General features: G+C 49.4%; 1 protein-coding gene across 1 annotated transcript in view; it reads right to left on the minus strand.

Annotated features, from left to right (window-relative positions):
- Window positions 1–483: 483 nt before the first annotated feature.
- Window positions 484–27,949, minus strand: part of tbkbp1 (TBK1 binding protein 1) — a 40,714-nt gene continuing 13,248 nt past the window's right edge. The window contains exons 2-10 of the mRNA XM_088906467.1: window positions 26,040–26,280; window positions 25,263–25,388; window positions 24,140–24,244; window positions 23,131–23,281; window positions 18,264–18,466; window positions 18,114–18,175; window positions 5,416–5,531; window positions 2,191–2,939; window positions 484–1,799 (exon numbers count right to left, since the gene is read on the minus strand). Of these exons, the coding sequence (XP_088762593.1) occupies window positions 1,671–1,799; window positions 2,191–2,939; window positions 5,416–5,531; window positions 18,114–18,175; window positions 18,264–18,466; window positions 23,131–23,281; window positions 24,140–24,244; window positions 25,263–25,388; window positions 26,040–26,261 (1,863 nt within the window). The 5' untranslated portion in view covers window positions 26,262–26,280 and the 3' untranslated portion in view covers window positions 484–1,670. The remainder of the gene's footprint in view (window positions 1,800–2,190; window positions 2,940–5,415; window positions 5,532–18,113; window positions 18,176–18,263; window positions 18,467–23,130; window positions 23,282–24,139; window positions 24,245–25,262; window positions 25,389–26,039; window positions 26,281–27,949) is intronic.

Consider the following 27,949-nt stretch of genomic DNA (forward strand, 5'->3'; position numbering starts at 1 on the left):
CCTGTCTGGCTCACACCGGCTTCTTAATATCACTCTTCTGTTAAGCATGCTGTACTATATTACTTTACCGTGGTAACAAAAAAAAAAAAACTTCAATCCTTTTTTGATATCCCACAAAAAGTGACATTTTCCAGCCTTTAGAAGACTACAAACAAAATACTACAAACGTTTACAATGCAGCGCTTCTTTAAGATTCGCGTTGCGGTAAAAGGCGCACAGATCACCCTCACATTCCTCGGCAGGGCCCCCAAAAGAAATATGTCTAGACCGAAAGCTGGCTTTTTTGGATCATCCTGGATATTTAGTCGACGTACTTTTTTATCAGTTTGAAATGCTTTTTGTATTTATACCGCTACGGACCCGATCGATGTATTGAACAGATTTTCACATTCAACGCGGTATTTCGCTTGACCGTATACTTGCCAAATACAAATCCACGCCTTCGAGGGAAGACGAGGCCGAGCGAGCAACATCAAAGTGAAGAATTCTAAACGCGGGCCTTTAATCATTTCGATTTCCATGTGTCTCATTAGCAGGAGAACTAGACGAGAGGGCAGCCCTGGAGGAGGTGGAGGTCAAGTACAACAGGGCTTTTATAAACTGCTGGACAGGCGTGTGTCCACTGGTGTGTCCTCTGAATAGGTCCACAGGGTGTGTCCTCTGACAGCTGAGTGTGTGTCCACTGGTGTGTTCTCATAATCTGTCCATTGGTGTGTCCACTGGTGTTTCTTCATAATGTGTCCATTGGTGTGTCCACTGAGTGTGTCCATTGGTGTGTCCACTGAGTGTGTCCACTGGTGTTTCTTCATAATGTGTCCATTGGTGTGCCCACTGGAGTTTCTTCATAATGCGTCCACTGGATGTGTCCTTGGGTGTGTCCACTGGGTGTGTCCAATGGCTGTGTCCACTGGGTGTGTCGTCTGGATGTGTCCCCTGGCTGCGTCCATTGGGTGTGTCCACTGGCTGTGTCCACTGGGTGGGTCTGTTGGGTGTGTCCATTGGGTGGGTCTGTTGGGTGGGTCCACTGGGTGTGTCCACTGGGTGTGTCCACTGGGTGGGTCGTCTGGATGGGTTCTTTCTCATGCCAGCTCCTTGCCTCCCCGGCTCCAGTACCACCCCCCCCAGCCAGTGAAACCCAGAGTCACAGAGTCCAGCCCCAGGGCAAACACAGGGAACACGCGGGGACAGAAGCCAGCCGCCTGTGCAGCTTCCCCGTTTCCAAGAAGTCAGCTTCCCTCTGCATCATCCGCGCCAGTCCCAGGACTCCGGGAGACACGCCGACGGCACGACACGGAACGATCTGATTGCATGTTACATGCCTGCTAGACATATTTCAGGTCGCCCTGCTGGTTGCCAAACTGTATCAACCCAGTTCGGGCCTTTTTTTAAAAAAAAAACACACATAGCAAAGCTGTTTAAAAAAAAACACACACGTTCGTTAGTGAAATGCATCAACGGACTGCTTTTTCCAGCCTGCGCTGTCGACCCTCTCTGTTCCTGTCAGGGCCCGCTGTGGCAGAACACGTCTCGGGTCTTAAGGTAGGCGCAAGGACAGATGGAAATGAAAGTCCTGTTCAGCGTTCATCCTGCTTCTCGCCTTTTAGTCCGCCTGGATTTCCGGCGCTATTCAGTTCCCCGATGATCCCGTGACCGGGGTAGGGCAGCGACCGTCAGATCTTGCTGTTCTCCAGGTGGGTGTCGATGTGCTTGATCAGGGCGTCGTCGGGATAGCCGATGGGGAAGGCCAGCTGGCACAGCGGGCAGCTCCGGATGTCGTTGTCCTCGGTCTCCATCCACAGCTGCGGCCAATCAAAACAACAGGACCGAAAGTTAGCCAAGCGCCCGGCGGAGTGTCTCACAGCACCGGCAGCCCGGTACCGCAAAAACCTCGACTGAAAAGTTTCTCTAGTCTCACGTTGTTGCAGCAGAGCACTCTCGCACTGTGGAGGATGTGGTAAAAAAAGAAAAATACCGAATTATTGCTTGTTGGGGTTCATATGGCGCCACAGGCTAACACTGTCGGCCAGAGCAGATGTACTGTAGGAGCAGGAATAAGCTGCAGGTAACTGGGCCAGTGTGAAAACTGCCAGCTCCGCTGGGATACAACTGCATCCCCCTACTGCAGGATTAGGATTCAGCAATAAGAACAACAGTAGTGTCCCCTGTGACAGCCGGGAGGGGGGTACTCACGTTGATGGAGGGCCAGGACTGGGCGTGCTCAGCCTGCAGGTACCCGGGGGCGTGGCAGCTGAGGGCGCCGGGGCCGGCGGGGATGGGGAAGGCGGCGCAGGTCGAGGTCCCCCGGACGACGGCGGCGGCTCCGGCCCCGGCTCCCAGCGAGCCCGGGGGCGTCTCGGGGGGGCACACCCACTCCTCCTCGTCCTCGGAGGACTGGGGGGCCGGGGCGGGCGCGGGCGGCCCGGCCTGCTCGAAGCGCAGGTGCGGGACCTCGGAGAGCGGGAAGGGCACCTCCCTGGCGTGCCGCGGGCTGCCGCCCCCCCCGGGTCCCGGCAGGGCCGGGGGGCTCTGGTGAGGAGGCGGCGGCGGCGGTGGGGGTGGCAGCGGGGACGGCGGCGGCTGCTGCTGCTGCTGCTGCTGCTGCTTGAGGTAGCCCTCCCCGTACGGGCGCGGCTTGGGCAGCGTGGACACCGGGTCCGGCGGGAACCGGGCCGGCCGCTGGTAGGCCGACGGGTCGCTGACCTCGGAGTAGCTGCGCCGCCCCTGGAAGCTGGCGCGCAGGTGGTGGCTGGCGGGGCGGCAGGAGTAGGAGGCGGGGCCGTCGCTGATCTCGGGCAGCGGCGAGCGGCGGTGCACGTCCGGCGACAGGCGCTGCGGTACCGGCGATCGCCTCTGGGGGGCGGGAGAGTGCCGCTGGGGGACAGGGGAGTGGCGCTGGGGGACAGGGGAGTGGCGCTGGGGGACAGGAGAGTGGCGCTGGACTAAGAAGGAAGAGAGAGGAGATTACTGGCTAGTTCTGGGTAAGAAAAAGCTACTTCAAAAGAGAAGCAAAAAGCCCTGCCTATTCCCTCCCTGGTTTGCTCATCGATTGCAGTTTCCCCTGTTAAAGCACGGTTGTGAGATCCCACTCATGGTGAAAAACTTCTCTCTATAAAATACAACCACTGGATGCAGTGATCCACTGGAGCATCCAGGGAGACAGAAAAAATCAATCCAGTTGGGGAGTCTGCCTTAAATAATAATAATAATAAACTTTATTTTATATAGCGCCTTTAAAGGTGGCTTCTCAAAGCGCTTTACAGGATGACAATAACAATAAATAAGAAGACTACAACAATAAATAAGAAGATTTCACAAGATAGGAGACAATTATAATTACAACAATACAACAATAACAATAGAGGAGACCGTGGAAGGTGGTATTAAGAAGAGCAGAGGGGTGAAGAATGGAACCAGTTAGGTAAAGGCTTTTCTGAAGAAGAAGGTTTTGAGTCTGGATTTGAAGGAGTTTAGAGAAGGTGACTCTCTAATATCCTTGGGCAAAGAGTTCCAGAGCTTGGGGGCACAGCAGGAGAAGGCCCTGTCGCCCATACAATGTAGACGGGCTTGGGGGACAGTAAGGAGGGCAGAATTTGAAGAGCGGAGGTTGCGAGGTGGGGAGTAGGGCGATAAAAGTTCAGACAGGTATTGAGGTGCCAAGCCATGTAAAGCCTTATAGGTGAGCATGAGGATTTTAAAGTGTACGCGGAATTTGACCGGAAGCCAGTGCAAGGACTCCAGGATAGGAGTAATGTGAACACTTGCACTAGACCTAAAGAATTAAAGAATTCTTGCTGCAGCCCCTGGCCCACAGTCTTGTTCTGATGCCCTTCAAGCCGTCTGTTTTAAAGAGAAAGAACGATTCGAGCTCAGAAACGTTTCCCTTTTTCCAACAGTTTGCACACTGTCTGGGGAGTGAGGTCTGCCTGTCTGGAGTTAAAAGCAGAGAGTTGCACAATGCACGTTGAAAAACTCAAATCATGTGCTCTGGTGTCTCGTTTTCGTGATGCGTACCCGTCCGATGTTTTGTCTTTAATTGTTGTGCGTTAGAATGTGTAATTTTGCTCGCAATGCTCCAGTTTGGGTAGTTCCATGAAAACGGTTCGAAGCACAGAACCTGGCTGTCGGAGCCGTTTGCACAGAATCGCAGCTCTGCTGCCCTACATCCTGCTTCTGCCAGGTCCTCCTTTTCATTAACCCGACAAAAGATTTAAAGAGTTTCATCTGCGAGGCCTGAATCTTTATAGCCCTATTCATTTTGGGTGTGCACAAACGGACCTGTAATGTCAGGTTATTTGCAAGCACAAACTCACCCAGTTAAAAAAAACAAACAAAAAACAATTGATCTTCAGCAATAAGTTCCGAAGGCCCAAGCTTTTGCAGAGCAGACTGCTGTGTGCGTGCTTTCAGAGTACTGTCACACTGCAGCTCAACACAGCACACTGAATGCATGTCCAGGCTTATTGTACCATCAACACAGCAGAACATGGGAAGTCATGGAGAGGAAGCTACAGTAAAAAAACTGTTAAGTTTCCATGCAGTTTTAGTGTTACAGGGGCTCGGTGTGGAATTACCAGTGGTTTTGAGATGGGGCTTTACAGTGACAACCTCACTTCACGGGTGACAGAGGACAGACGCACATGAGCCTGTCTTGTGCTGAGACGCTGTCAGCTCCACAGCTCTGAGAGGACAGTGCGTCTCTCACTGGGCAGTGGCAAGCTTGCAGGCAGCTAGCTGATACCCACCCTGTGCCAGCACAGCTTCCCTGCTAGAGGAATCTAGGTCACAGTGGGCTAATGATGAGGACCCCGACCTGTGAGTGCTAGAGCTCCACCCGCAATCCCAGCTGAGCGCCTTATTCAGGGTGCTTGCTCTTTTCCCCTAAACAACTGAACTCGCAAACTGGAAATGCACTCTTAACACAGGCAGATTTCAGTTTGACTGCCTTGGCCCCTTCCTGCCACCCAGACAACTGCTGTCTCAAATGCATGTGGATCACGACTGTTCAGGAGGCTTGCTTCAGCAACACGCAGTTAGGTTGTGTGTTAGTTTGGTTTAACACCAGTATATTTGTGTGTAGTGAACTTCTTTTGCTCAGCATTATTATGATGTTATGATTTCTATACTTTTTCCGAACTTCTCCAGGTCTGGAAATCAGTCATTCTTAATTCCCGACCTTTCCCGACCTTTCCAGACCTGTGCACGCACCCCTTTATTGGTTTAGACACTCGGGGACCCCTTCAGAAATGTACTGTGCGGTAATGCTGTGGTCGTGCCACTGAGACGATTGGGACTCTATAAAACACAACCACTGAACTGAATGCATTGATCAACTGGAGCATCCAGGGACAAAGGAGTTCAAATGAATCCAGTGTGGGCTGCTCTCTGCCCGGCTCTCAGGGGTGTTGGGGAGCTCACCTGGGCTGCTCTGCTCCTGGGACACCCTCCTCAGGATCTCCGTCTGCCTGGCGCACAAAGTCTGCAGGCGACACAGCTCCTCCGTCAGCTCTGTGTAGGCCAGCGCCAGGTTCACCCTGACGGGAAGCAATAGCACACAGTTAAACGAGAGGGGGGGGTGGGTCTAATTCGGGAGAGACGCGGGTCGCAGCAAGGCACAGTGGTTAATGGCTTCACAGCCCCTTGCAGAAGCTGCTGCTGAGCTCTTCTGCAAACTACCCCACCTGGGTCACGCCAAGCATGGCCCTATCCTGTATATAAATTAGTACAAGCACTGGTGACCCAGCCAGAGAGCCCTATACAGGACACTGATTGTTCCAAACTCCAGCCTGAGAGCAAAGGTTGGGCCTAACGACTAGGAATGAAATGAGCGAGACAGGCCTGACACTCTTGAGACAAGTCCCACACTGACATTTTCCTTGCCAAGCCCTCACTTGATTAAGCTGATCTATGGATTTAGTGCAAAAAAAACATGTCCAGGTACAGTACGCACATGAGAGCCTGGTGATCTCAACATACTGTTAACTGAAGTTCAGGTGAGCAAACCGTCTGCAAATTCACAAGCCCTGAAAGTAGATCCCAACCGATTGGCTGCAAATCTGTAAAACATCACCCTAGTCTCTGCAACAGATACGCTGCTGAAGAGGGAGGAATGATGGGCAAAGGCTGGTGTTGAGTGGGAAGATGTTGCTGCTGTTGGAAGAAAGAGTGGAAAATGTAGTGAAATGCTGTAGTGAGCACACCCACATGTTGCAAGGGCGCTCAAATGGAATGCAAGAGGCTACAGACAGAAAATGGGAGGCAGTTCTTTACACAAAGCGGGGCAGGAGTCTGGAACAAGCTGCCCGGTCATGTTGTGGAAGATGATGTCCTGGAATTCGTCATAAACAGCTGGATGACAGTCTGCCTAGGTCAATAAACTGTCACGCTCGTAAACCCCTGCTCTTAAGGATGCTCCAGCCCTTCCTTGTTTGGTGTTTATCTCCTGCAGCTGCCCCCTGTGCTATAAAAGCCAGGCGTTCCTGCCAATCTGGGCTCAGCCTTGGAAGATGGACACCCGGAAGCCCACCTACCCGCGAGTCCAGGAGCGACTCGACGGCATCGGCTTCACCACGGCCTCCTGACCATCTGGGTCCGGGGCTGGAAGCGCCTGGTCCCGTTCCCCCCTTTTATTTCCCAGACCCTCTGCCGGATCCCACTCCGGCTTTTAACTCTGTTTGTGTCTGGATGGATCTCCCGGTTTTGGACATCGGATCATTCTTGGATTTGCTACGGACTCCCTTGGACTTGTTTGCCTCAGACATCCCCCCCCTGAGTCCTTTCTTTCTAATGCACCACTAACTTAAACCAGGTGTTTCAAATTTAAAATCAGTATGCTATTAAGAATCTGGAAGACTGTAAAGGCATTTGGAGTTTTACTTCAATTGTGTTTGAACTCTTGCATTTCTAGGATGTTTAATTTGAACAGTTTATAATTGTTCTTGTACACTCTGATGGTTTTACAGCAGTATGAGACGAGTGTGGAACACACAATATAAATATCGTTGTTGCTGCTCAAGTTCCAAACTGCTTCTAATTCTAGGATTCTTATATGAGGAATCCTGTGAAGATTGAGATCAGACTTCATACACTTGATCTGGATCCTTCATTTTCATCAGAACAATATGTCCTTGCTATGAAAATGTTTTTGAAGCTCGTAAAGGATGCTTAGAGCTAATCCCATAACTGTATTTGAATATGCATGAATATATGAGCAGAGGCAGGGAAATTTACAGTTTAAAGTAACATGTTAATTTAAAGTAAAAGTATTCCACTGCAGCTACAAGTTACTTGTGTAAACAATTACTTTAAAATTAAAATAAGTAATATATTGTTTCACATGGTAATTACATATACTTCATACTGTAGATCACTATATTTAAAAATCCCCCTTACACAAGTAACTACAATTAATTATTTTTTTAAAGTAGCTTTTACCAAATTTCTATTTAAAATTGTGGAGAAAAAATGTTCTATTTAAAATAATGGAAGAACCCACTTTATGTCGTATCAGAAAGGCAGATTATTGTTGTTCGGACGGGTTTTCATAATCCCTGTGCAGGACATGTTAGAGTATGTTCAGGCCTGGGTATGAGGAATTCATGGGTTTGAGAACAAACACCAAGCTTCTAAAAACTGGCATGTTGATTGTTTAAAAGCAAACTGCTATCCAACAGGGCACAGCGGCAACACAGGTAAATTAACCATCAAGCCAAATAAGTGTGAAAAGAGTAAAGACCATTACCATTTTTTAGATGTTGTCAAGAACTGTGATAAGGTGCTGTCTGCTATTCAACCCAGTTAACGCATCTGTTAAAGATACGAAACAAGGTGATGTTTTTAATAACCTTTAACGCTAGCATGATACCCTCTGTCTTTAAGCGTCACTCCCAAAGCACAGAGCAGGCCTTAAAGGACGGAGCCAGTGAGGATGTAACTGGCTCAAAACCTGGCGTTGCCTGCAGTCCCAGTTCAGATGCACAGTCCCAGCTGAACCTCGCACCCACCCTTGAAGAAACCCACTTCTAAAAACGGACAAAGCTGAGAACGAGCCGAGTTAGAATCGGCACAGCCGTGTTCAAGTGAGCTGTTTTAGTTTTCCCAAATGTACCAGCTACCTAAAGATCAAATCACACACAAAACGGGAATATCTGAAACTGGATATGTGCCAGGCTGTAAGAAAACACTGAATCATTTTCTGTTCTTGGGGAATCATTCGTGTGCCTGTTCACAGTGTGTGCTGGAATTGTGGACAGGACAGGAGAGACCTTAAAATGTCAATTCCTGGTGTGCCGATCATGCAAGCAAGTAATCTGTTCAATTAGGAGATAACCTATAAACCCTGCAGGACTGGAGCTACTGAACACCCAGGGGGTTCATCCCTGATTTAAAGAATCCGATAAAATAAAAATATAAAAATACAACACACCAGTGAAGACATAATTCCCTACCCTGTTTTCAATTTGAAAGCATGCAAAACCAGTGATCTTAATTTTTGCACCAGGACACGTTTATTGAATTAAAAAAAAATAAAATTTAAGAAATGTTTCAAATTTGTATTTTATTTTGGAAGTTTATTTATTTTTTATTTCTTCATCACACGAGGCAGCCATTAATGCTCACGGAAAAAGCTGCTAGATTCCCCGACTCTTCAGTGCCCCCAAGTCCTCTCTGCCCTTAAGGTCTTTAGTTTTGCAATGTAGTCAGGTGTAATGCAAGCTGTGCAGAAAACCAGACATGGCTAATTACAGCTTCCACTAGTTTAATTCTGACTAATCTTTTCCTGTGCACCATGTCCCTCCTAACAAGTAAAAGTGATTTTTACTTGTAACTATTCTTAAATGAAGAATATTTGCACACGTTTACACAAAAGGCATGTTTTGCTGCCATTTCATGATTCAAAATGATCACTCATCTAATTTTTTTTTCTCTTTTGCAAATGATGAGGCAAGTCCGCTATCAGTCTATCTGTGGAGGGAGACAGAGGTAGGTGGAATGCGTGATAGAGACAAGCACACCGATAATGACTTGCTCAGCCTCGATAAGCACTTTCTTATCTGATCGCTCAAACCAATTTCAGAAAACATGCTTGTATTTTATTATAACCTGACTCAATCTGCCTAATTGTGCCTCTGAAACCAAGATATTTCACTCGATAAGGACAGCGAGCAGCCAAGCGTCGCCTGAAAATGGAATAAAAACATATCGTGATGTCTCGTTACAAAAACCACCGCTGGATTTTACATGAAAAAAAGAGCGAGAGAGGGGAAAAAGTGCCTGGAGTAGGCAGTCTATCTCCGTTTGTATATGCCCTTACAAAACACACATACCGCTGATTCATCCTGAACACTTTTGGGCCAAGAGAGAAAATTGCTCAGATATCATACTTGATTTAAAATAAGGAGACAAACTCCTGGATCAGCTACATCAGTAAGAGAAAATGACACAAAGAGAAGTTCTCCGATTTGGACAGCATTTCTTTTTGAGAAACAAGGATGAGATGTCCAGTAAATCCTCCAGATAATGATTTATTTCTACTCTCCTGGTTGAATTTAAGGGAAACATTATCCCTTGCTATTATTTTTACTTAATAACAGGTAAATGTTTTGTAACAGCATGATGAATGCCTGCCGCCTCGATCTTGGGATGTTATCGAAAGCCCCTGATTGATCAGACTGAGGAAGAGTGTAGTTAGAGAGGGCAGACCAACGTCCTCCACGAGTATATCCGCCCAGGGGTCAGTCTCATCATCTGAGACATTTTCAAGTCTCAGCTTTATTCAGGAAGCAAAACCTTGAAAACCAATAAACACCTCTAAAGCTACTGAAAATGAACGACTGGTGTTATAAATAAATTCAGAAATGTACCCAGCCCTCTTTTTTTAAGCAAAGCACGTGCCTTGCTCAATTTAGTGTCTTTAAAAGAAATTGACCTTTGTGTCCTCGTCGTCTGTGTGCTGTGAATAAGTGCAATATTTTCATTAAATTCACCTTACAGTAAATCTAAATAATTAAGACCTTGACTCTGGCATGTCTTATTTACTGGGTTTCTAAATATTTAAACAATATTTGTATTCACATATGCAAAAAAAAGAACAATCCTAACAGCAATCACAAAATAAACGTTATAAAGACGATAAAATGCACACAGGGCACTGAACTGCTCATGGGTCTGCTCAAGCATGACGGTCTTATTGACAGTCTGGGAAAGATTGCAGACAAGTACTGCAGGAAACAATCAGAAAAGAATATAGAACACAAAACACTTGGATTATCTTCAAAATGAACCAAGATGTTGTCCCAGCTTGAGGATTACATTGCCTGTAACTCTCAAGAACAAGGGCTGGTTTCGAAGTGTGAATGATGGGGTCTTGGTTCTGACGTACCGGTTCGGGGGAAGCAGGTCCTTTTTGGAGGACGGGCACCGCTCAGCGGGCCGAGCCGAAGCGTCTGTGAACTGCAGAGCCTCCCCTTTCGCTGTGAGGACTGAGTGTGCACCACAGCGGCAGATCTGCTGGCTTCTCCGGGCTCAGCAGGCGAGAGACGAGCCCCACTCCGACACCCAGCGCATCAGCGGGGAGGCCGCGGGTGTGCGGGAGTGCGCGGCGCGGGGGCGAGCGCGCCGGAGAGGGAGGTATGGAGCGTGTGCGCGCAGACGCGAGCCAGAGAGGGCTGAAGCCGGCTTCAAATACACAGCAATCACAAAATAAACGTTACAGGAATTTTATGGCAAAATGGCAAAATGCTGTTTTTTTTGTAAGGGATAAACATTCAGATCAGATGAATCACAGCTTTGTTGTTGTTTTTTTCCACGCTCACAAAGCGCCACAGGAGGAAGCGTCTTCGAGGGCTGAGCTCGGTTATGACACATCTCTGTAACGGATTTAAGAAAGCCGCGACTCGGTATTGCTGATGAGATTCATTCTGCTGTTATTTCTCCGCGTTCTTTTTTTTCTGCATTGACTGCCGGGGTGACTGAATCATCAACAGCCTACTCTGAAAAAACACCCCCCACAACCACCAAAAAAAAAGTTCATTTATATGCGAATTGCAGAAATTAGGCGCGCTATAAACTCTGGATCTCTCCTGCTTCTCTGTTGCAAACGGCCCAGCCTTTCTCCCTTTCTCCCCCACGAACACCAGCACCACTCGCTGACCGATCCACCCGGGAACCCCGTGGAGACAAACGGCAGCTGTGAGCTTTCCTCCCGTTTTCCTGCTCCATCCGGAACGTCAGAGCTGAGCCAAGCCGTGCTGATGGGACAGTCACAGGCAGAATACAGCCCTTTTACTGAAAACACCACATCTGCATTTGTGCGAACTAAAGAACAGATGTATCACCTTTTATTAGTATTCTAATTATTTTTGAATTAGGCATGCCAATCGGCTCAATTGCACTGCTCACACAGAGTTCTCCGATTCCCCGTCTACAATAATTGATCACACTATTTCCTAGTATTTTTTTTTAAAACAACTTGGGGACTGGATTCCTGTTTGTCACACTTGAGTAAAGCCAGATTACTCATGACTGTAAGCAAATGAGCAAGATCAACCACAATACTGCATCTTCAAATGAACTTTGCCTGCCAAGAAATATTTTAATCTTTGCCAAAACATGTAGAGGAAACTGCACAATCTTTCAGAGCAGCACATTAACCCTGATATGTTTCCTAACACACAAGGCTCTTTCTTCTGTCTTGCAACATTTGCTTCAGGTTGCTGATGTATTAGATGTATTCAAAATCAGCCAGGTGTTACCAAGAAAAACGTTAACAATATGCCCCAGGTTTAAGCAAAGCCAGCTCTATATTAAATACTATTAGCACAGGAAAGGCTGAAGTATTACAGGCATTTATTAAAAGCACTTGAGACAATTCTCCTCAGCCTGATGGTCTTCAACTGGTTGCAGTTAAGAAAACAAGAGACGTTATCTTTAGGCTAAAAGAGGTCTTCCAAAAAAGGTGTAATAACCCACTGACTGCAAAATTGCTCATGTACTTCCCATCTACAAAAATACTGAAGTAAAGTCATTAGTGACCTATAAGTATCACTTCCTTTATATGTAATGTTATAAAGGAATGATTAAATGAGAAGATCTGTAGGGGTATAATTAACTAACTTGTTTGATCACCCCAACAAGCAGTAACGGGTACAAACAGAGCATGCGATGTACAGTGATGTACTGATTCAATCAGAAGGTTACAGGATGAAGGCCCTCATAAAGGATTCATTTTCCAATTGCATTCAAGGTAAGGCATGTTTCGGGATTGAGAACTGGTTAATGGACAGGAAACAGTAGAGATAATGGGTATATGATCTGGTATAGATGTAAGACTGGTGAAGTTTGCTTACAGCCAGGTGGACCAACTGGGGTAAAGTACCTGACTCAAGGTACAGCTGCAGGGACTCGAACCCGCAACCCACCAGCTATGGGTCCAGAGCCTTACCCACTTGTCCTAATGAACTACATACACGGGCCAAAGGGCCTCCTCTCCTTTAAAACGGCTTTTGTTCTTCTATTCAGTTTGCCTCTCTAGACAACATCCATCCAGAATTGCAAAGCCAGCCACCCAAGTGTTGTGTACAGACTATAAATTTGCATCTTTAGCCTTATGGTTATTTTAAGAGAATTAGTTTAGCACTTCTCAATGGGCTAAGCTGTTGCTGGTAAACAGAGCCCTTGGCACAACTCAAACAAACCACACACTCAAATGCCCTGTAAAAATAAAATTATTGACAGTTTTTGAAGTGCAAATGAGTATGTGGTTTGCTCTCCGCTACCACCAGTTTGACTGCAGAGCAAGAGAACTGCACAGGAAAATTACTGCTGATAGAGACGGTAATTCGCTTTCTGCTAGATCATACTATCACACTGTTTTTGATCAATCCCTAACCTAACAGGACAAGAACACACAATGCCCTGATAGGAAACAACATCAAAGAAAACTACCCGACGAGAAACGCGACTATTCATCTATCTGTTCTGAATTTAAAAGTGGAGAATGACAGTTTCTCTTAACAAGTTCCCAGCTCCAATATGAGCCTCCATTATGATTCCAAAGGACCAATTCATACACAATTCAGAAATTCCCCCATTGTGATTTATACATTCTGTGCTTGAGATAACAGTAACGTAGATCAAAATCACAAAGCCATTTATTCTTCTAAACTGGAAACACAACAAAAAAAAACATTGCTGAAACATTTCTCGGAAAAAAAGAATGACAGAATTGTCGGTCGATCAGTTATATACGATTTAATGGACCAAACTACAATATCTTAATCAGATCAGTCTCTGTACAGTCAGCGAGTTATTTATATACGCAATGACGTGTACATTTTCTGGAACGTACTGAGATTATTTCACTTTTCTGGAGAGAATCACATACAGCAACACAGCTAATATGCCCCCTTTAAAAAAACAGACTCAGTGCTCAATTATTTCATGGACGTTTGTAGGAGAAATTATGTAATGCAGACAGGTCTTCCATTGAAACGAAGATGCCTTGGTCTGGAAAAGATATTCAGCACACAGCGTCTGTTGTCATTTCTCTGAAAGGAGTGTCAGACTATCAGGTGGAATTCCAAACTGTGCTCCTATTTAAGGTTTCCCTGAAAGCAGTTTTGTTTCAAATGAGGTATGGAGAAAGTGGATTTTTGTTTTTAAACATGGAGCAAGTGGAGCAACAGGGTGAAGGAAGCTGTCCCGTTGTCCTGTAAGTGCTGTGTGCTGTAATTACAGCCTTTCATTTATTCAACTGTAATCGGTTCTCCAAAAATTCAGTCTACATCCTGTTTCTGCCGATTTTGTCTCCTTTAACACATTTCGATGAGCTCGCCAATTTGCAAACCCCTAATTCTTCCTGAGCAGCACTATCAGAGCCACTCCTACATCCCTGCAGGCTCTCCAGCACACAGTTTCTAGAAGTGCAGCGTGCTTCCTGGGCAAAGTCACCCCTAGGCTATGCACAAGCACCCCTGACACGGGGCTTCAGCACAAACCCAGTGCTGCCGCCTCCCACAGCAAAAGACAAGAGCACCCCTGCCCCTGGTCGCCCCCGGTCGCCCCCGTCCCCGAAGAGGAGCAGTGGCAAGCTGGTTTCCCTTGCTCGGCCCTGTCGCGCATCCCGCCACTGTCGCTCTGCCCCTCCCCCTCGCCTGCCACCAGCACGGCTCGAGACACTGGTTCGCTGTTCCTGGAAAAGCCGCCTCTCCAACTCGCACCATCTCCGCACGTTCCATGTGAAAACAGACACGCACCACCATCTGTACTTACAGCTCAGCGCCCCTGGGTCCGTAGCTGGCGCAGAGAGAGAGGAGCAGGCCTGTGCCCCCCCTGCCCTCTTAATCGGGGTAACCAAACCACTGCAGGAGCAGGAGGTCTCTTGCCTGTCCTACCCAGGGAGCGTTTGCACTCTCAGCCCGAGTGGAGTTCAGGGAGACAGTTTTAACTCTGAGCCTGCTCGGTGCTGCTATTTATTGACCAGATGTTTGAGCTGTCAACTGTTCATTTTCACACTTCTCTTCTCACCCCCCACCAACACTCCCTAAAAGATCCTGATTGAGCAACACCGAATGCTATGTACTGCACTCTGCATTATATCACACGTGTGAACACCTATTCTGAGCGTGTTACTGCCTGCTAGCACACACCTTCCGCTGGGGAGCAGAGAGCTAGGCAGCCTTCCTCCTGCTGATCAATTGCTGCAACGACCCGGGGAGGCTGTCGCACTCTTCAGTGTGTGTGTGTGATTCAAGCACGTGAAAGAGATGTCCTTGTGCTGGGCAAAGGTTATAGAAGGGGAGGAATGGGTTACCTTGAAGGAAGGGAGATGATAGCATTGCTCACTTCAGATGCAAGCGCTCTTGCGTTTGTTTTGCACTGGTTCAGCAGTGAGGTTTGCACAGCTGGCCTGGTGCTACACATCAGTCATCAGTGCACAAAGCTGCCGTCACACTGCCTTCAATAACTCTCCGTTCCCTGAGCCTGCTGTAACACTGCTCATCGGGTTACAAGTGGGTGACACAGCGACTGTACAGCAACAGATCTTTCAAGAGACCTACAATGCTCGCAGGAAGGCTGTGCTCAATAATCACACCATGGATCGGGCTTCTTCATTGACTTCCTGAACCCGAACCCCTTTCCTGAACCAGCCGAGAGCCAGGCCTGCTCTGTGTCATTCTCCTGGCACGTCAGAAAGCCTTCACGCAGAGCAGCCCACACACGCTCGCAGGCATTATTGTGTCTGGGTGACGGGCGCGGAGTCTCGTGACCACCTGCACTGTACCCAGCAGCGTTTTCGCATTCGACCACAGAGCCACCACGAACTGGCAAGGCAGTGGCAGGGACTGTGACAGGGCACTGAGCTAGACCCAGGGCTGACTGATCGCCTGCCATTTCTTATCTCGCGGTGGGGAGGTATGTAATATAGCAACCGAAAAACAACTCATGAGCCAGTCAAAATCTGGGTGCTCATCCCACGTGTCTGACACCTCAATGCCAGTGGTGCCAATTTAAAAAAAAGAAAGCAAAGTTCTCAAAACTGAACTGAGAAACACAAATGGAACAAACCAATTTTTTTTTTAAAAAGCGGCTCTTACTCTCCAGTCAAAGGCTCAAATAAAGACCGATGTTTGTCTGATAGACTGGTTGAGAGTGAAACTTACAGGGCTTTCTTTTTTGCAGAAAATCAATACGATTTAATTTTGATCTCCCTGCTATCTCTCCTTCCCTTTATGAGGTCTTGATGGCTTATCACAACTACCTCCTAAACAAATACAGTTCTTTCAAGAACATACAAAGAAGAGGAGGCTATCCAACCCATTGAGCCCATTCGGTTGCTAGTAGCTTACTGACCTGATGGTGCCATCTAGCTGTTTCTTCAATGTTACAGCTGACACCCTGCGGACAACATGGTTTGGCAACTTGTTCCCGACACCTACCACCCTTTGCGTAAATAAGTGCTGCCAGTTTGCCTTTTTCCCCACTTGTGTCCATATGTTCTTATTTTACCCCTGGGTTCTGGGTTTTTCCAGTCAATTGTGTTGGCAAAAATACAAAAAACACCAGGGAGATACTGAAAAAGGCAAGTCCTCTCAATCAATGCACGCTCAATACCGAGGAGCCTCAGTTTCTTTAACCTATGTGCATGACATTCCTGTTTGACTTGGAATCATACTGGCTGATCCTTTTTGAAAGTGTAATAGCAAAGAGATAGTCGTTTTGATAATGTTGGGATCAAAACAGCACACGATATTCTAACCAAGGTCTATCGAGTGCTCTGTATGACCTTAACATTACTTTTGCAATATTACATTACTTTTTCTGTTGTCTATAAGGGGGTGACAAACTGAATGCTGGGATACTTTCTAAAAGACAACCTAACCAGTAGTAGAGTCCACCTCTTCAATCCTCTACAAACTCAAAAGCTCTAAATGCCGGCAAGACAACTGCTTGAAAGAGAAAGACATACGTCAGAACCCGCATCTCCATTCAGAGCCCCACGCATTCTGACAGAGCTCCACTCCCTACCGTGGAGCATTTTCCTCTCCTCACTGCTATCATTCACTTCTAAAAAACGACCGTGCTTACAAGAACTGCAAAACAACAATAAAAACGCTCAGACAGAAAACACAAAGTCAGGGGGAGGGGAACTAGCCAGTTTCCTCCTCAAATAAAAAATGACTCACTTCTGGAAAGAGTGATTGTCTGAGTGCAGCCCGAACAAGGATATGTGGCGTGTTTCATTGCGTCAGATCGCTCAGTCTACGACTTCTAGACTTTTTTTTTTGCATGGGGCTTTTAAGCCCACCCCCCAATCTCTTTCTCCACATTTTTGTCTTCTGTCTGTAAGCCACAAGGAACTGGATGTGCCACCTGATAAGCAAAAAGTTCAGTGACAGTACGATAGCAGAGGTGTCATTTCCTCCTTCCCATGAGAACCGAAGTCTCACCAGTACCGGTCGGCTCTCCTTCACACACAGAGAGCCGTGCATCGTGGGACTGCACTGTAAAAGCAAAAAAAAATCTCAGCCAGGCACTCCTTTTCACACATTCAGGTGCCGACTAAACCGAGCCACAGAGGAAAAGCTCAGCAAAGCACTGCGTCAAGGTGCGTTTTGATGTGTACAACGGGCTACTTTTCACAGACCCTAGTTGCCAGAGTCTTTAAGACTTCGCTCATCTAAGCCAGCCTTAGGTGGTCCAAGATGAGGGATGATGTGGAAGTCAAAGTCCAGCTGTCAGAAATAATGTTTCAAAATGTCCAAAGACTGAACGCACTCTAGTTCTAAAACCAAAAACGCATCACAAACGAGAGGAGGCAACTGGTAACTGAAGGGCCGGAGGACCTCATCCAGCTGTCTTTAACTGAAAGATTCCCGGATATCGGATTCTATCAAATGGCTTGTTCCAGACTCCCACACCCCTTTGTGTAAAGAAACGGCTCTTGTTTTCAGTCTTCCTCTTGATTCCCCCTAGTTTACACCTGTGCCCGCTGGTCCGTACATCACTTCTGATCCAGACGACGTCCTCTGTGTTAACGTTGACAGCAATATCAAGGAGCTTGAGCATCAGAGTCAGGTAGCCTAACTGTTCAAGGTCATAGACTAGAGGAACAGGCTGAGCCCTGTGACCCAGATGTTGCCTCTCTGAGCCAGAACTGTATCCCTTCCCTAGCAGTCATATACTAATGGGAACAGAGCTGCTGTTATACGACGGATCACAGCCGGCCCGGGTTGCTGAGCTTGCAGTGCATCAAAAAACGAACAGCTCAGATAGGTGGGTATGTCAGGGGGGTGTCAGCAGACCCTCAATCTCCCTCTGCAGTGCATAGGGTGGATATTCAACAGTAATTGACGAGTCCAAATTTATTTGAAATGACTGGCTGTATGCAAGCAAGATGAGGTGTGTTTACTTTACAGATTCGTGGCCTTAAAAGGGTCTGAGCTACAGAGTTGGGCTCTCACACATCTCCCTGTTAAAACCGGGCAGGAAAACCAACGAGCTGAATGCTGAAGAATGTTTCTCGGGGGCTGCGGTCTGGGGAGAGCCTGCCGCACGTGCGCTAACTACAGGGGGTCTGCAAGGTGGTGGAAGAGTGGGGTTTTTTTTCCACTTACTGCTCATCTCCAGCTTTCTTTATCCACTCCACATCGCACTGCTCGCACGGGCCCGCCAGCTCCTGCAGGGACAGCACAAGGCAAGCCGAGGTTGCGGTCCCATCCCGCCTACGACGGTGGCCGGCGGCGGAGACGCTCCCCGGGTCTCACCTGCTGCCTCTGCGCCTCCTGCAGGCGCCGGAGCTCCTCCTGCAGCCGCTCGCACTCCGCCTTCAGCTCCGCCTCCCGCCGGCACGCCCCCTGCGCCTCGTGCCGCGCCCCCTCCAGCTCCGCCTCCAGGCGCTGCAGCTTCAGGTCCGAGAGGGCGTCCAGGCTGCGGGAGGTCTGCAGCATCAGGGACGGGCAGTCGAGCACTGAGGACACACCCAGCAGCGCCACACGGCTCAGAACCCGCGCTCAAGGGAGTCACGCGACGGCGACCACACGCGGAGATTAACCATCTGGGCTGGGCGGCACGGTGGGGCAGTGGTTAGCCCTGCTGCCTTGCAGAGCCAGGGCCCTGGGTTCAATTGAGGACGCGGGGTACTGTCTGTGTGGAGTTTGCATGTTCTCCCCAGGTTCAAGTAGGTTTCCTCGAGGCGCTCTGGTTTCCTCCCACAGCCCAAATAATACGCTGGCCTGGTGAATTGGCTGTGGTGTGTCTGTGTCTGGGTGTGCCCTGCGATGAAGTGGCGTCCTGTCCAGGGTGTGCCCTGCCTAGTGCTCTTCGCTTGCTGGGATAGGCTCCGTCTCCTCTGCCACCTTGGATTCGATGACATGCTTAGAAAACGGCTGTTTCCATACCACCAAACAACTGATGAAACCTCCAACGAGCTGCAGTTCTTGTGAAAAACAAGTGTATGTTTTGACGCGTGCAACCCTGCTGTCACCTGAACCCATTCTGTTCCTGAGCAAATGGCTATCCCTGTCTGCACCAAGCATTTAAGACAGAGTTTTTACACAGCGGGTAGGCAAGGCTGTTTGTCGTCAGTAAGACGGCTGGGTTCCCTGCCTCCTTCAAAGCACTGCCACCTACTTCTGCCTGGGCTCAGTCTGTTTGCTTAAGGATCTGACAGCGCAGCTGGGCTCGGCAGCAGAGTGCCAGCAGAACAGCACATCTTCAGACAACAAGAGAGGGCTGGGCATGACAGAACTCTGCAGCTGAAGCTGCCTGCCCGAAATACCGGAGATTTGAAACATTTAAAAGAGACGGTGGACTGCTTGGGGCTTAAAACTCAAAACACCACTCAGAGCGCACCAGAGGACAGAGCGGGACGTGGATTGAAGGCTGAGAAGAGGAGACCCTTATTCGTGCACAGGGTTGTGGACATAGGGCAACACTGTGGAAGCTGGGATCATTAGGTCTGTTAGCTACATGCAACCAAACCAGCTACACAGGCTCAATGCCCCCCCTCCTCATTAACAACTCATTCACTTTTGCAGTCCTTATGTTTTTAAATGAACGGGCAGGGCGTAAAAGTTCAAATATTAATCTGTACAACAGTTTGTGGCACACAGTGGCACAGTGGATAGTTCACAGAGCCCCGGGTTCGATTCCAGACCCGGGGTGCTGTCTGCGTGTGTGTACTCTCCCTGTGTTCGTGTGGGTTTCCTCCAGGTGCGCCGGTGTCCACCCACAGTCCAAAGACATGCTGGAGTTAACTGGCTTGTGGGGAAAAAACTGGCCCGGGTGTGAGCATGTGCGTGCTTGTGTGTGCGTGTCTGTCCTGTCCAGGGCGTCTGCTACCTGGTGGCTGTGGCTTACTGGGATAGGGTGGATGAAGGGGTTAGAAAATGGATAGGTGGGCAACACATTTGCAACCTTTGCTCATGCACAATAACCCTGTTATAGCAGCCTCAGTGCCCTGGGTCATTGTGGGTCAAGGGTCCAATGATTTGATGCCGATTTGAGCCGCGTGGCTCTGGCACTCCGAGGTGTGCTTGAAACCAGTCCGGAACCATGTGGTGGACCAAGCTTCCGGGGAAAACTGGAGCTCTGACTCACTGCACCACAGCAGCAAACAGCGAAGGAGCACTGCAGCAGACAGGGGTACTGCTCCTGCTCCAAGATTTTGAGAGCCATCAGACAGCTGTTTGGAATTTTGCAGGAGGCTGAAAGGCACCAGGAAAAGCTTCGGTCCGCGAGCTGTTGCTGGATTTGACAGCTAGCTATTCAAGACGGATCCAGAAAAGGTTTGACTTCTACGCAAGGGGAGAGGGCTGAAGTTACACAACATCCCAAGCCATTTACCTGGCTGGTGAGCTCTCTTGCACCAAGGCTGCAGGTTTAAAACCAATAACTTAAAAGGTATATAACCTGTAACCACCACAGGGTGGTTAAACACAGGGAATCCTCAGCAACATCAGACCTGCACTGCTGTCAGTAATAAGAGTATTGTTACTAGTGAGATAAAAGTTGTGTTAGAAGTTGTAAGTGAATAAATTGAGCTCTAACTTTAAAGGAGAGGATTGGGAAGTTATATTGGGCAGGTTGCGGGTGTGAGAGGGTAGTAGATGCAGCCAAGATGGCATTTCCTGTCTATCTGGATCTCTCCATTCCCCAGGAAAGGCAAATTATACCATACAGAATTCAGAAGTGAAATTTGTTCCTGCTAGTTACAGCAGCTAGACAAGCTAAAAAAACACCGAAACTAGAGATCAGAAAACATTAAGATGCCAGGCTGCAGGGTTAATTAATTGTTTGATTAACTAATGAGCTTCTCTGAAACAAAAGCCACAAGTTACTGCAGTCAGAAAGATAGACAGTGAAAAACTGTATTCTACATTCAATCTGGGAAGAACAACAGACCTTTATCAAGCAAGTGACCTGCAGATAATCGCTGCCCCCTAGTGGCTCCAGCTTTCATTGCAGCTGCCGTAGATAGTTCACAGGAAAGAGATCGACGTTATTATTCCCAAAGGGCATTGTTTTTAAATGGTATATTCTGGAAAACCACAATCCTGCAAGAGTTGCAGCATGAAACTCTTAAAGTCCTTAGAGACTTAAATCAGAAACACTTTAACTGGCTAAACTGATTTTTTTTTTCATTTTTGGAGCTTAGCTAGAACTTCACAGTGCTAGGGTGAGATATCCAGCCATTTTCTAACCACTATTTCCAGCTCAGGGTCTCAGGTGAGCCAGGCACAAGGTAAGGGAGAGAGAGACATAACTGACCAAACTGAACACACCTTTGCCAGACTTTTGCCTTGAAACAAATAAGATAGATCCCTGTATTGGCCATATACAATTTCTTGTATTAGGAATTTGTCTTTTCACAGACCCCAGCTTGCTCTCCATGAGTCACACAGACAGGGAGAGAAGCTTGGGGTCAGAGCGCCATTTATACGGCGCCCCTGGAGCAGCTGGGGTTAAGGGGCCTTGCTCAGGGGCCCAATGGAGTAGGATTCCTCTGTCGGCCACGCGATTCGAACCAACCAGCAGTCTTCCAGCCACAGGCGCAGATCCTTAGCCATAGAGCCACTGCACCACCCCAATTGTAACCCAAATTGTAACCCAAAATGTAACCCAATTTTGACCAAACTGGCTTTGAATGCCCGGACTTTAGTTACACTGCATGTCTGGTTTTCTATTTCCCTCTGGCCAGCAAAAATGCAAACAGCCTTTGAAAGAGTGTTTAATGCAAGAGAGCTGAGGAGGTACAGAGCTGCATTATGATGTGCTGTTTCTATACCCATCCTGCACTGATAAGCCAGTGGTGCTTGAAAAAACCGAAGACCAAATTCTTAGATTAAAAAAAGAAATGATGGGAACTCTCAACCCAGCTAACAAGTACTGGAGAGATCTATACATTAAGAGGTACGGGTTCACTTAATAATATTAGGGAGGACTATTCATTTTCGGGACAAGATGCTGGAGCTATTCGTGAGCATCGGAACACTGTGCCACACTGCCTGTCTCCCCCCAGCATTCAAGAGCAGGCCTGCGGGGATACAGAACAACTATGAAGTTCAGAGGAGCTGAGTTACTCCTTCGAATCCATCTGCGCCTTGGCTGACATTTAGAGGAGAACAAACCACAGGAGCTGTGTTTGTTCTGTCAACAGCTGCTGCTCAGGGCTCTTTCCACTCTGCGCTATAGTGCCTTGTCTTCACAAAGAGAAACGCATGCGGGGGTGTAGCGCAACAGTACAGCCAGAACCCATGTGTAGGAAAAGGTCAGCTCGAAACAGGAGCACTGCAGCTTGCAGAAGCATGTCTATGGGGACATGCTGCGGGTCTGCTGTTGGTGCAGAGGATGAACAGCCTGCTCTCCTTGGTCACTTTCTCTATCTTCTGGTTGCCCCGACAGGGGAACTTCACAGAGGCCACAAGTCAGGAGATGCTAGTCGGTCTACTCAGATCATTTGGTTGTGGAGCGCTGGAGTCAGTGCTGGTGGGAATGGGAAAATATCCCCTAATCCCCCCCACCCTCCCCCCACCACTGCAAAGGGACGAAGGGACATCCTCAAGAGGTGCCAGGAACCTGGAATACCCAGTGAAAACCTATACAAACTCTAGTGAGAACACGCAAACTCCACACAGACAGCACACCAGGCTGGAATCAAACCCCAAGCCCTGGAGCAGTGCAGGTAGCAGAGCTGACCACCAAGCAGCCCGCAGCTCAGCACCACAAAGAGAAAGCGTGGTGGGAACTGTCCATTCCCTGACACCAGAACCAGCTCAGCCTGATAAAACCTGGACCTCAACCTGATGCAGAAAGCCAGATGATTCCTAAAGCATCAGGGCAATGGTTATGTTTTACAGTGAAGCCGTGTGAGCATGTTGCGTCAATGTTTTTTAGTATGGCCAAGGAATAAGCATGAACTAAATGTTTGCTTCCCCTGAGAAGACACTCTGCTTTATTTCCCCCTTCGGAACAGAGGCTTTTGAAGAGTCTGGTCTCTGGGCTGTGGTTACGATGCCCAGATTGTGCCGGCAGGCAGGCAGAGAGACAGAAGGAGCTGGTGAGCAGGCAGAGAGCGAGAGAGGCCCGGACAGCGCGGCAGGGGAAGGGAAGAAGGGGCTCGGCCAGACTCACAGTGCGAGATGTCGGGGCTGGCGTGCAGCTGCAGGTATTGCACCTCCTTGCTGTGCAGCTGGGAGTTGAGCTTCTGCAGAGAGCCATCCCGCTGCCTCAGCGCCGCCTCCAGGCCGCGGATCCGCTCCACGTGCTTCTCCGCCAGCGTGGTCTGGGGGCAGAGACAGAGAAGCACAGCCCCAGTGAGCAAGCCCATTCCCTGCTCTCCCTCTCCCACCATCTCCAGGGCCCGGGCCGACCACTGCACAGCACCCAGGCAGATCTGCTGGAGGAACGGCACATCGGCCGTACTGACAGACCACTCTGCATCTGTGCCTGCCTCCAGGGACTTCTGAAAGAGGCTCCACATTTAAGCACAGGAAGCCAAAAAAAAAAAAACAGCAGTGAAGAGCCAAGTACAAAGAATGACAACTGTTCAGCATCTTTGTTGAATCCGACGCTTGGGAATCCTTCAAAAGGCAGCTGAACAGGACTGTGGGATCCAGCAGCTGCTGGGAATGAATTTTCTTTTTTGATCATGCGATAGCAAGGACTTAGATATGGCCAGTCCGGGACACACAACCAGAAAGCAGGCAATTCTCCGGGGAGGCCCCAGTCTCCTGAGGTTATCACAGTGCAGCTGGTCCAGAATGACCATGCACTCCAGGCCTTCAGTGGGGTATTATTTAAGGCAGCTGGAGCCCTAGAGGGCCACAGTCTGGCAAGGTCTGTAGGTCTCTTTAATCAAGCCTCTAGAACTTAGAAAAGGGTATAAAATAATGCAATTAACCAATTACGTGGTCAGAAACAGTTGTGCAAAACTGACTCAGAGGTACTTCTTATACTGTACCTGGTCAGCTGCAGGGTTGGCCTCTATTCCATCTCTTTCCAGCTGTTTGACTCTCACTTACCTGTTCCGTGAATACACCTCGCCTTCTAGACACAGGACAGGTGTCTCCCTGCTGTCCTAGCACACGGTAGACAGCTGTGCTGGCCCAGATCACGCAGGAGCCCCCCCCCCCCCACTCACCATCTTGTCCAGGTCCCTCTGCAGGTTGCTCTTCTCCATGTGGATCTTCTCGTAGGCCTGGATGACGTCCTCCAGCTGCTCCTCGCGCTCCTTGCTCTTCTGGAGCTGGGGACGGGGGGCGGGCGAGGGGGGTGGGCGAGGGCAGAGAAGGGGGACACGAGCAAGGGGGTCCAGGAGAGACAGGGAGCGAGAGAGAGAGAGAGAGACGGGGGTGAAAAGGCATGGGGGCAGAGACCGGTGGGGACGTGAGAAACGGAGCTGAGAAACAGCCTGAGAGAAAGAGAGAGCACGCGGAGATTGAGCAAGAGATTTTGCAAGTGCCGTGTGGTTTGTGGAGTGAGATTCAGTGCAATTACCACCAGCATGCTGAGAGCACTGCAGGTCTGTTACATTACAGTGGAGCATGTGGATTCCCTCTGTGCTTAATTGATTAATTGACCTTCAATTAGGTAATCAAACTGCCTGTAATAGCTCAGGGGTGAAGCAGCTTTCCAAGTTACGTCACTGTAAATGCATTTAGTGCGAGACATCTGGGTTCAGATGACTGGCACCGGGACTGAGCTCAGATGAAATCAGCCGGTGAGCTGCAGATTCCTAAAGCACCAGCAGATGGCGGATTTTCACGACCGTCGCCCTGGGCTCGCTGACCAACAGGGCCGATGTCCTGCGACTGACCCAGTCAATCGGGCCGGGCCGGAGCGCCGGGCCCGCTGGCCAACAGGGCCGATGTCCTGCGACTGACCCGGTCCGTCGGGCCAGCCCGGAGAGCTGGGTTCTCTGGCCAACAGGGCCGATGTCCTGCGACTGACCCGGTCCATCGGGCCAGGCTGGAGCGCTGGGCCTGCTGGCCAGCAGGGCCGATGTCCTGCGACTGACCCGGTCCATCGGGCCGGGCCGGAGCGCTGGGTTCTCTGGCCAACAGGGCCGATGTCCTGCGACTGACCCGGTCCATCGGGCCGGGCCAGAGCACTGGGCCCGCTGGCCAACAGGGCCGATGTCCTGCGACTGACCCGGTCCGTCGGGCCGGGCCGGAGCGCTGGGCCCGCTGGCCAACAGGGCCGATGTCCTGCGACTGACCCGGTCCGTCGGGCCAGGCCGGAGCGCTGGGCTCTCGCCCGCTCACCTCGTGCGTCAGCTGGTTGACCTGTCGCTGCAGGCTGCCGTTCTCCGACTGCAGCAGAGCCGTCTCCTTGGATTCGAAGGAGCAGTAGGAGTTCCTCTCCTCTCCGAAGTCGCTGATGGTGGGGAACTGGGGAACAGGAGGCTGGCTGTGAGTCCAGCTGACACAGGGCTCTTTCCTCCTCTGCGTTCGACTCCTCCAAGCTGGGTTTTGACCCTCCCCTTTGCACTCAATTCCATGCATCTCAGCACTAACTGCTCGGCACTTAGAAAACCACAAACGGACCACGCTTTCATAAATGACAAGAACACTCATGTAAATGACGAACACTAAAAATTCCACTCAATACATCTGGACTGATAGAAATAATAACATTCAATCCTGCGGGCCGATTTCTTTTACAATACGCAATTCGCCGCACTGTGAAATTTTTGTGGGGGTGCGAACTCGAGTATTCAATGCTCACATTAGTGATGAATCAGCTCCCGCAACCCAGCATGCTTGACCTTCAATATCCATCTGCGTTGCTTACATGCATTTTCATATTTAGCAGTTTATTTTAGTTAAATGTGCATCAGGGACAGCTTTCCGACAGGAGATGGACAGAACTCGGTGAGCTAACTTGAGTTGTGCACCACGTGAAGCCACTGGAGCTCTGTATGTACCTGTATACTACTAATACAGTAGAGCTGGCTGAGCAATATGGAATATGGAAGCCAACGTATTCACCAACCCCTGACCCCTGCAGATCCCCCATGCGATCCCCGCTGACCCCCTGACCTTGATCTCGTAGATCTTGAGCTTCCTCTTCAGGCTGGAGTTCTCGCGCTCCAGGCCGGCCAGCCGAGTCTTGATGTCGTGGTAGGCCGTGATGAGGGCGAAGTGCGAGGCGGAGTACACGTCGTCGGGCAGGGGGGAGCCCGGCCAGCCCACCCGGCAGCCGTCCTCCTTCAGCCCCTCGCCCCCCAGCAGTCCCATCTCGCCCCCGAACAAGGACTCCATCAGGGCTCTCACTGGCAGCCTGGGGACGGAGTGGGACAGTCACGCTCACGCTCACACGCGCGCACACACACACGCGCGCACACACACACGCACACACACACGCACACACACGCACACACACACGCACACACACACGCACACACACACACACAGAGAGAGATAGAGAGAGATCGCCGCGCAGAAGAAACAGATTCACACAGACGCACAGGCCTGCCTGGATCGGAGCTGTAAAAACGGTACAAGAGCACTGCGATTAAATAAAGCTTCTTCCGCTTTCAAATTTAAAGTGCTCTTTCTTCTGGGCTACATTATGAAAAAGCCTACATGTTCAATTGCAGGATGGCCCGCGGTGCACAGGGAGTCTGATCTTTCTCCCGGAGGTCTCTGGAGAGCTGTGGGTTCCTGTCCCACGCGCGGGTCTCCGGGCTTGTTTATCGCGACCGGGAAGAGTTTTAACGGCCCTGGGGTCTCTGCGTGGAGCAGCTTCTCCCAGGCAGGATCCGGCAGCTCTGGGAAGGCGCTCGCTAGAGGCAGGAGCTACTCTGGCACATCGGCTCAGCAGGAAACTGTGTGGAAGATGCGGAGCTCCAGACCGAGATATATATAGCCTTTACCCGGTCCTCTGGGACAGACGCTCACTCAGAGAGAGCTCCACATGCTCACCAGCATCGAGGGCAACGGAGGTGAGGAAGAAAATGTTTTCTGCTTCATCAACCTCCCCCCACTGCTTGGGCTCAAACTGGCCAGGTGCTCTTTACTTTACTGAGCTTTGACCACAGTACGTCGAAGGCAGAAGGGAGGGGCTGAGGGGAGCAGAGAGAGACCTACAGTAGTTAAAGCGCCAGCTGAGGAAAAAAATTCACGTTTCCTAAAACCGCCTGGACAGCCTTCGTTCTGCCTAATCCTGCCGTGCTACAGTGTACACTCCTCAGGACACAGCCTGGCTGTCCCTAGTAACCGAGGAGCAGCACGAAGGGCAGCGAACACCCTAAAAACACAGGGAGCTGTAGTAAAACGCACACGGTACCACTGTAAAGCACAATGCATGCAATATGCTGTGGTAAGACCAAGTGAGAGGAGAAATAGGTCACAATCTTACCAGGGTAAATTTTGATAAGGGTGTTGCATTCAATAATCAGTCTAATTCCTCCAGTAAATAAAAATAAATAAAGAGCAGAAAACGTGGTTCAAATTTCTTGGCTTTCTGCTACACCTCTAAGTATTTCATGGTACAAACAATGGCCGTACTCTGAATGTAGATTTTTCTGTTCTTTTTTTACTGGGCTTCAGGATAAATACTCCCACACGCAGCAGTGCTGTACAACGCTGCAGATCTCTGTATAGCTGCAGGCACTGGAAGGCATCTTACCAATCTAGCACTAGGAACAGCAAAAGGTGGAAACGAGTCCAGCGTTCGTTACCCCCAGATTTTGAAATATTACTCTCTGACGTCCTCACTTTGTCCGCTCACAGCTCTGTAAGACAACAGATGTCAGCTGAAAACTAGACAGGCCCTGCTGGCTCGCTAACACCTGATGTCGTCCTTCCTGTGGAGCGGCCGGGCCTGGGGCCAGCACTCAGCACAGTGACAGGGCAGGCCGCAGAGAGCATGCTGGGAATGTGCCACAGGACGGCATCTCTCATGTCAGGAGAGGAGGAGAAGCTATGCAATGAGAGAGGATCCTGCT

This window comes from Atractosteus spatula, chromosome 26, assembly GCF_055471065.1.
Source record: "Atractosteus spatula isolate fAtrSpa1 chromosome 26, fAtrSpa1.hap1, whole genome shotgun sequence".
In the NCBI taxonomy this organism is placed as follows: Eukaryota; Metazoa; Chordata; class Actinopteri; order Semionotiformes; family Lepisosteidae; genus Atractosteus; species Atractosteus spatula.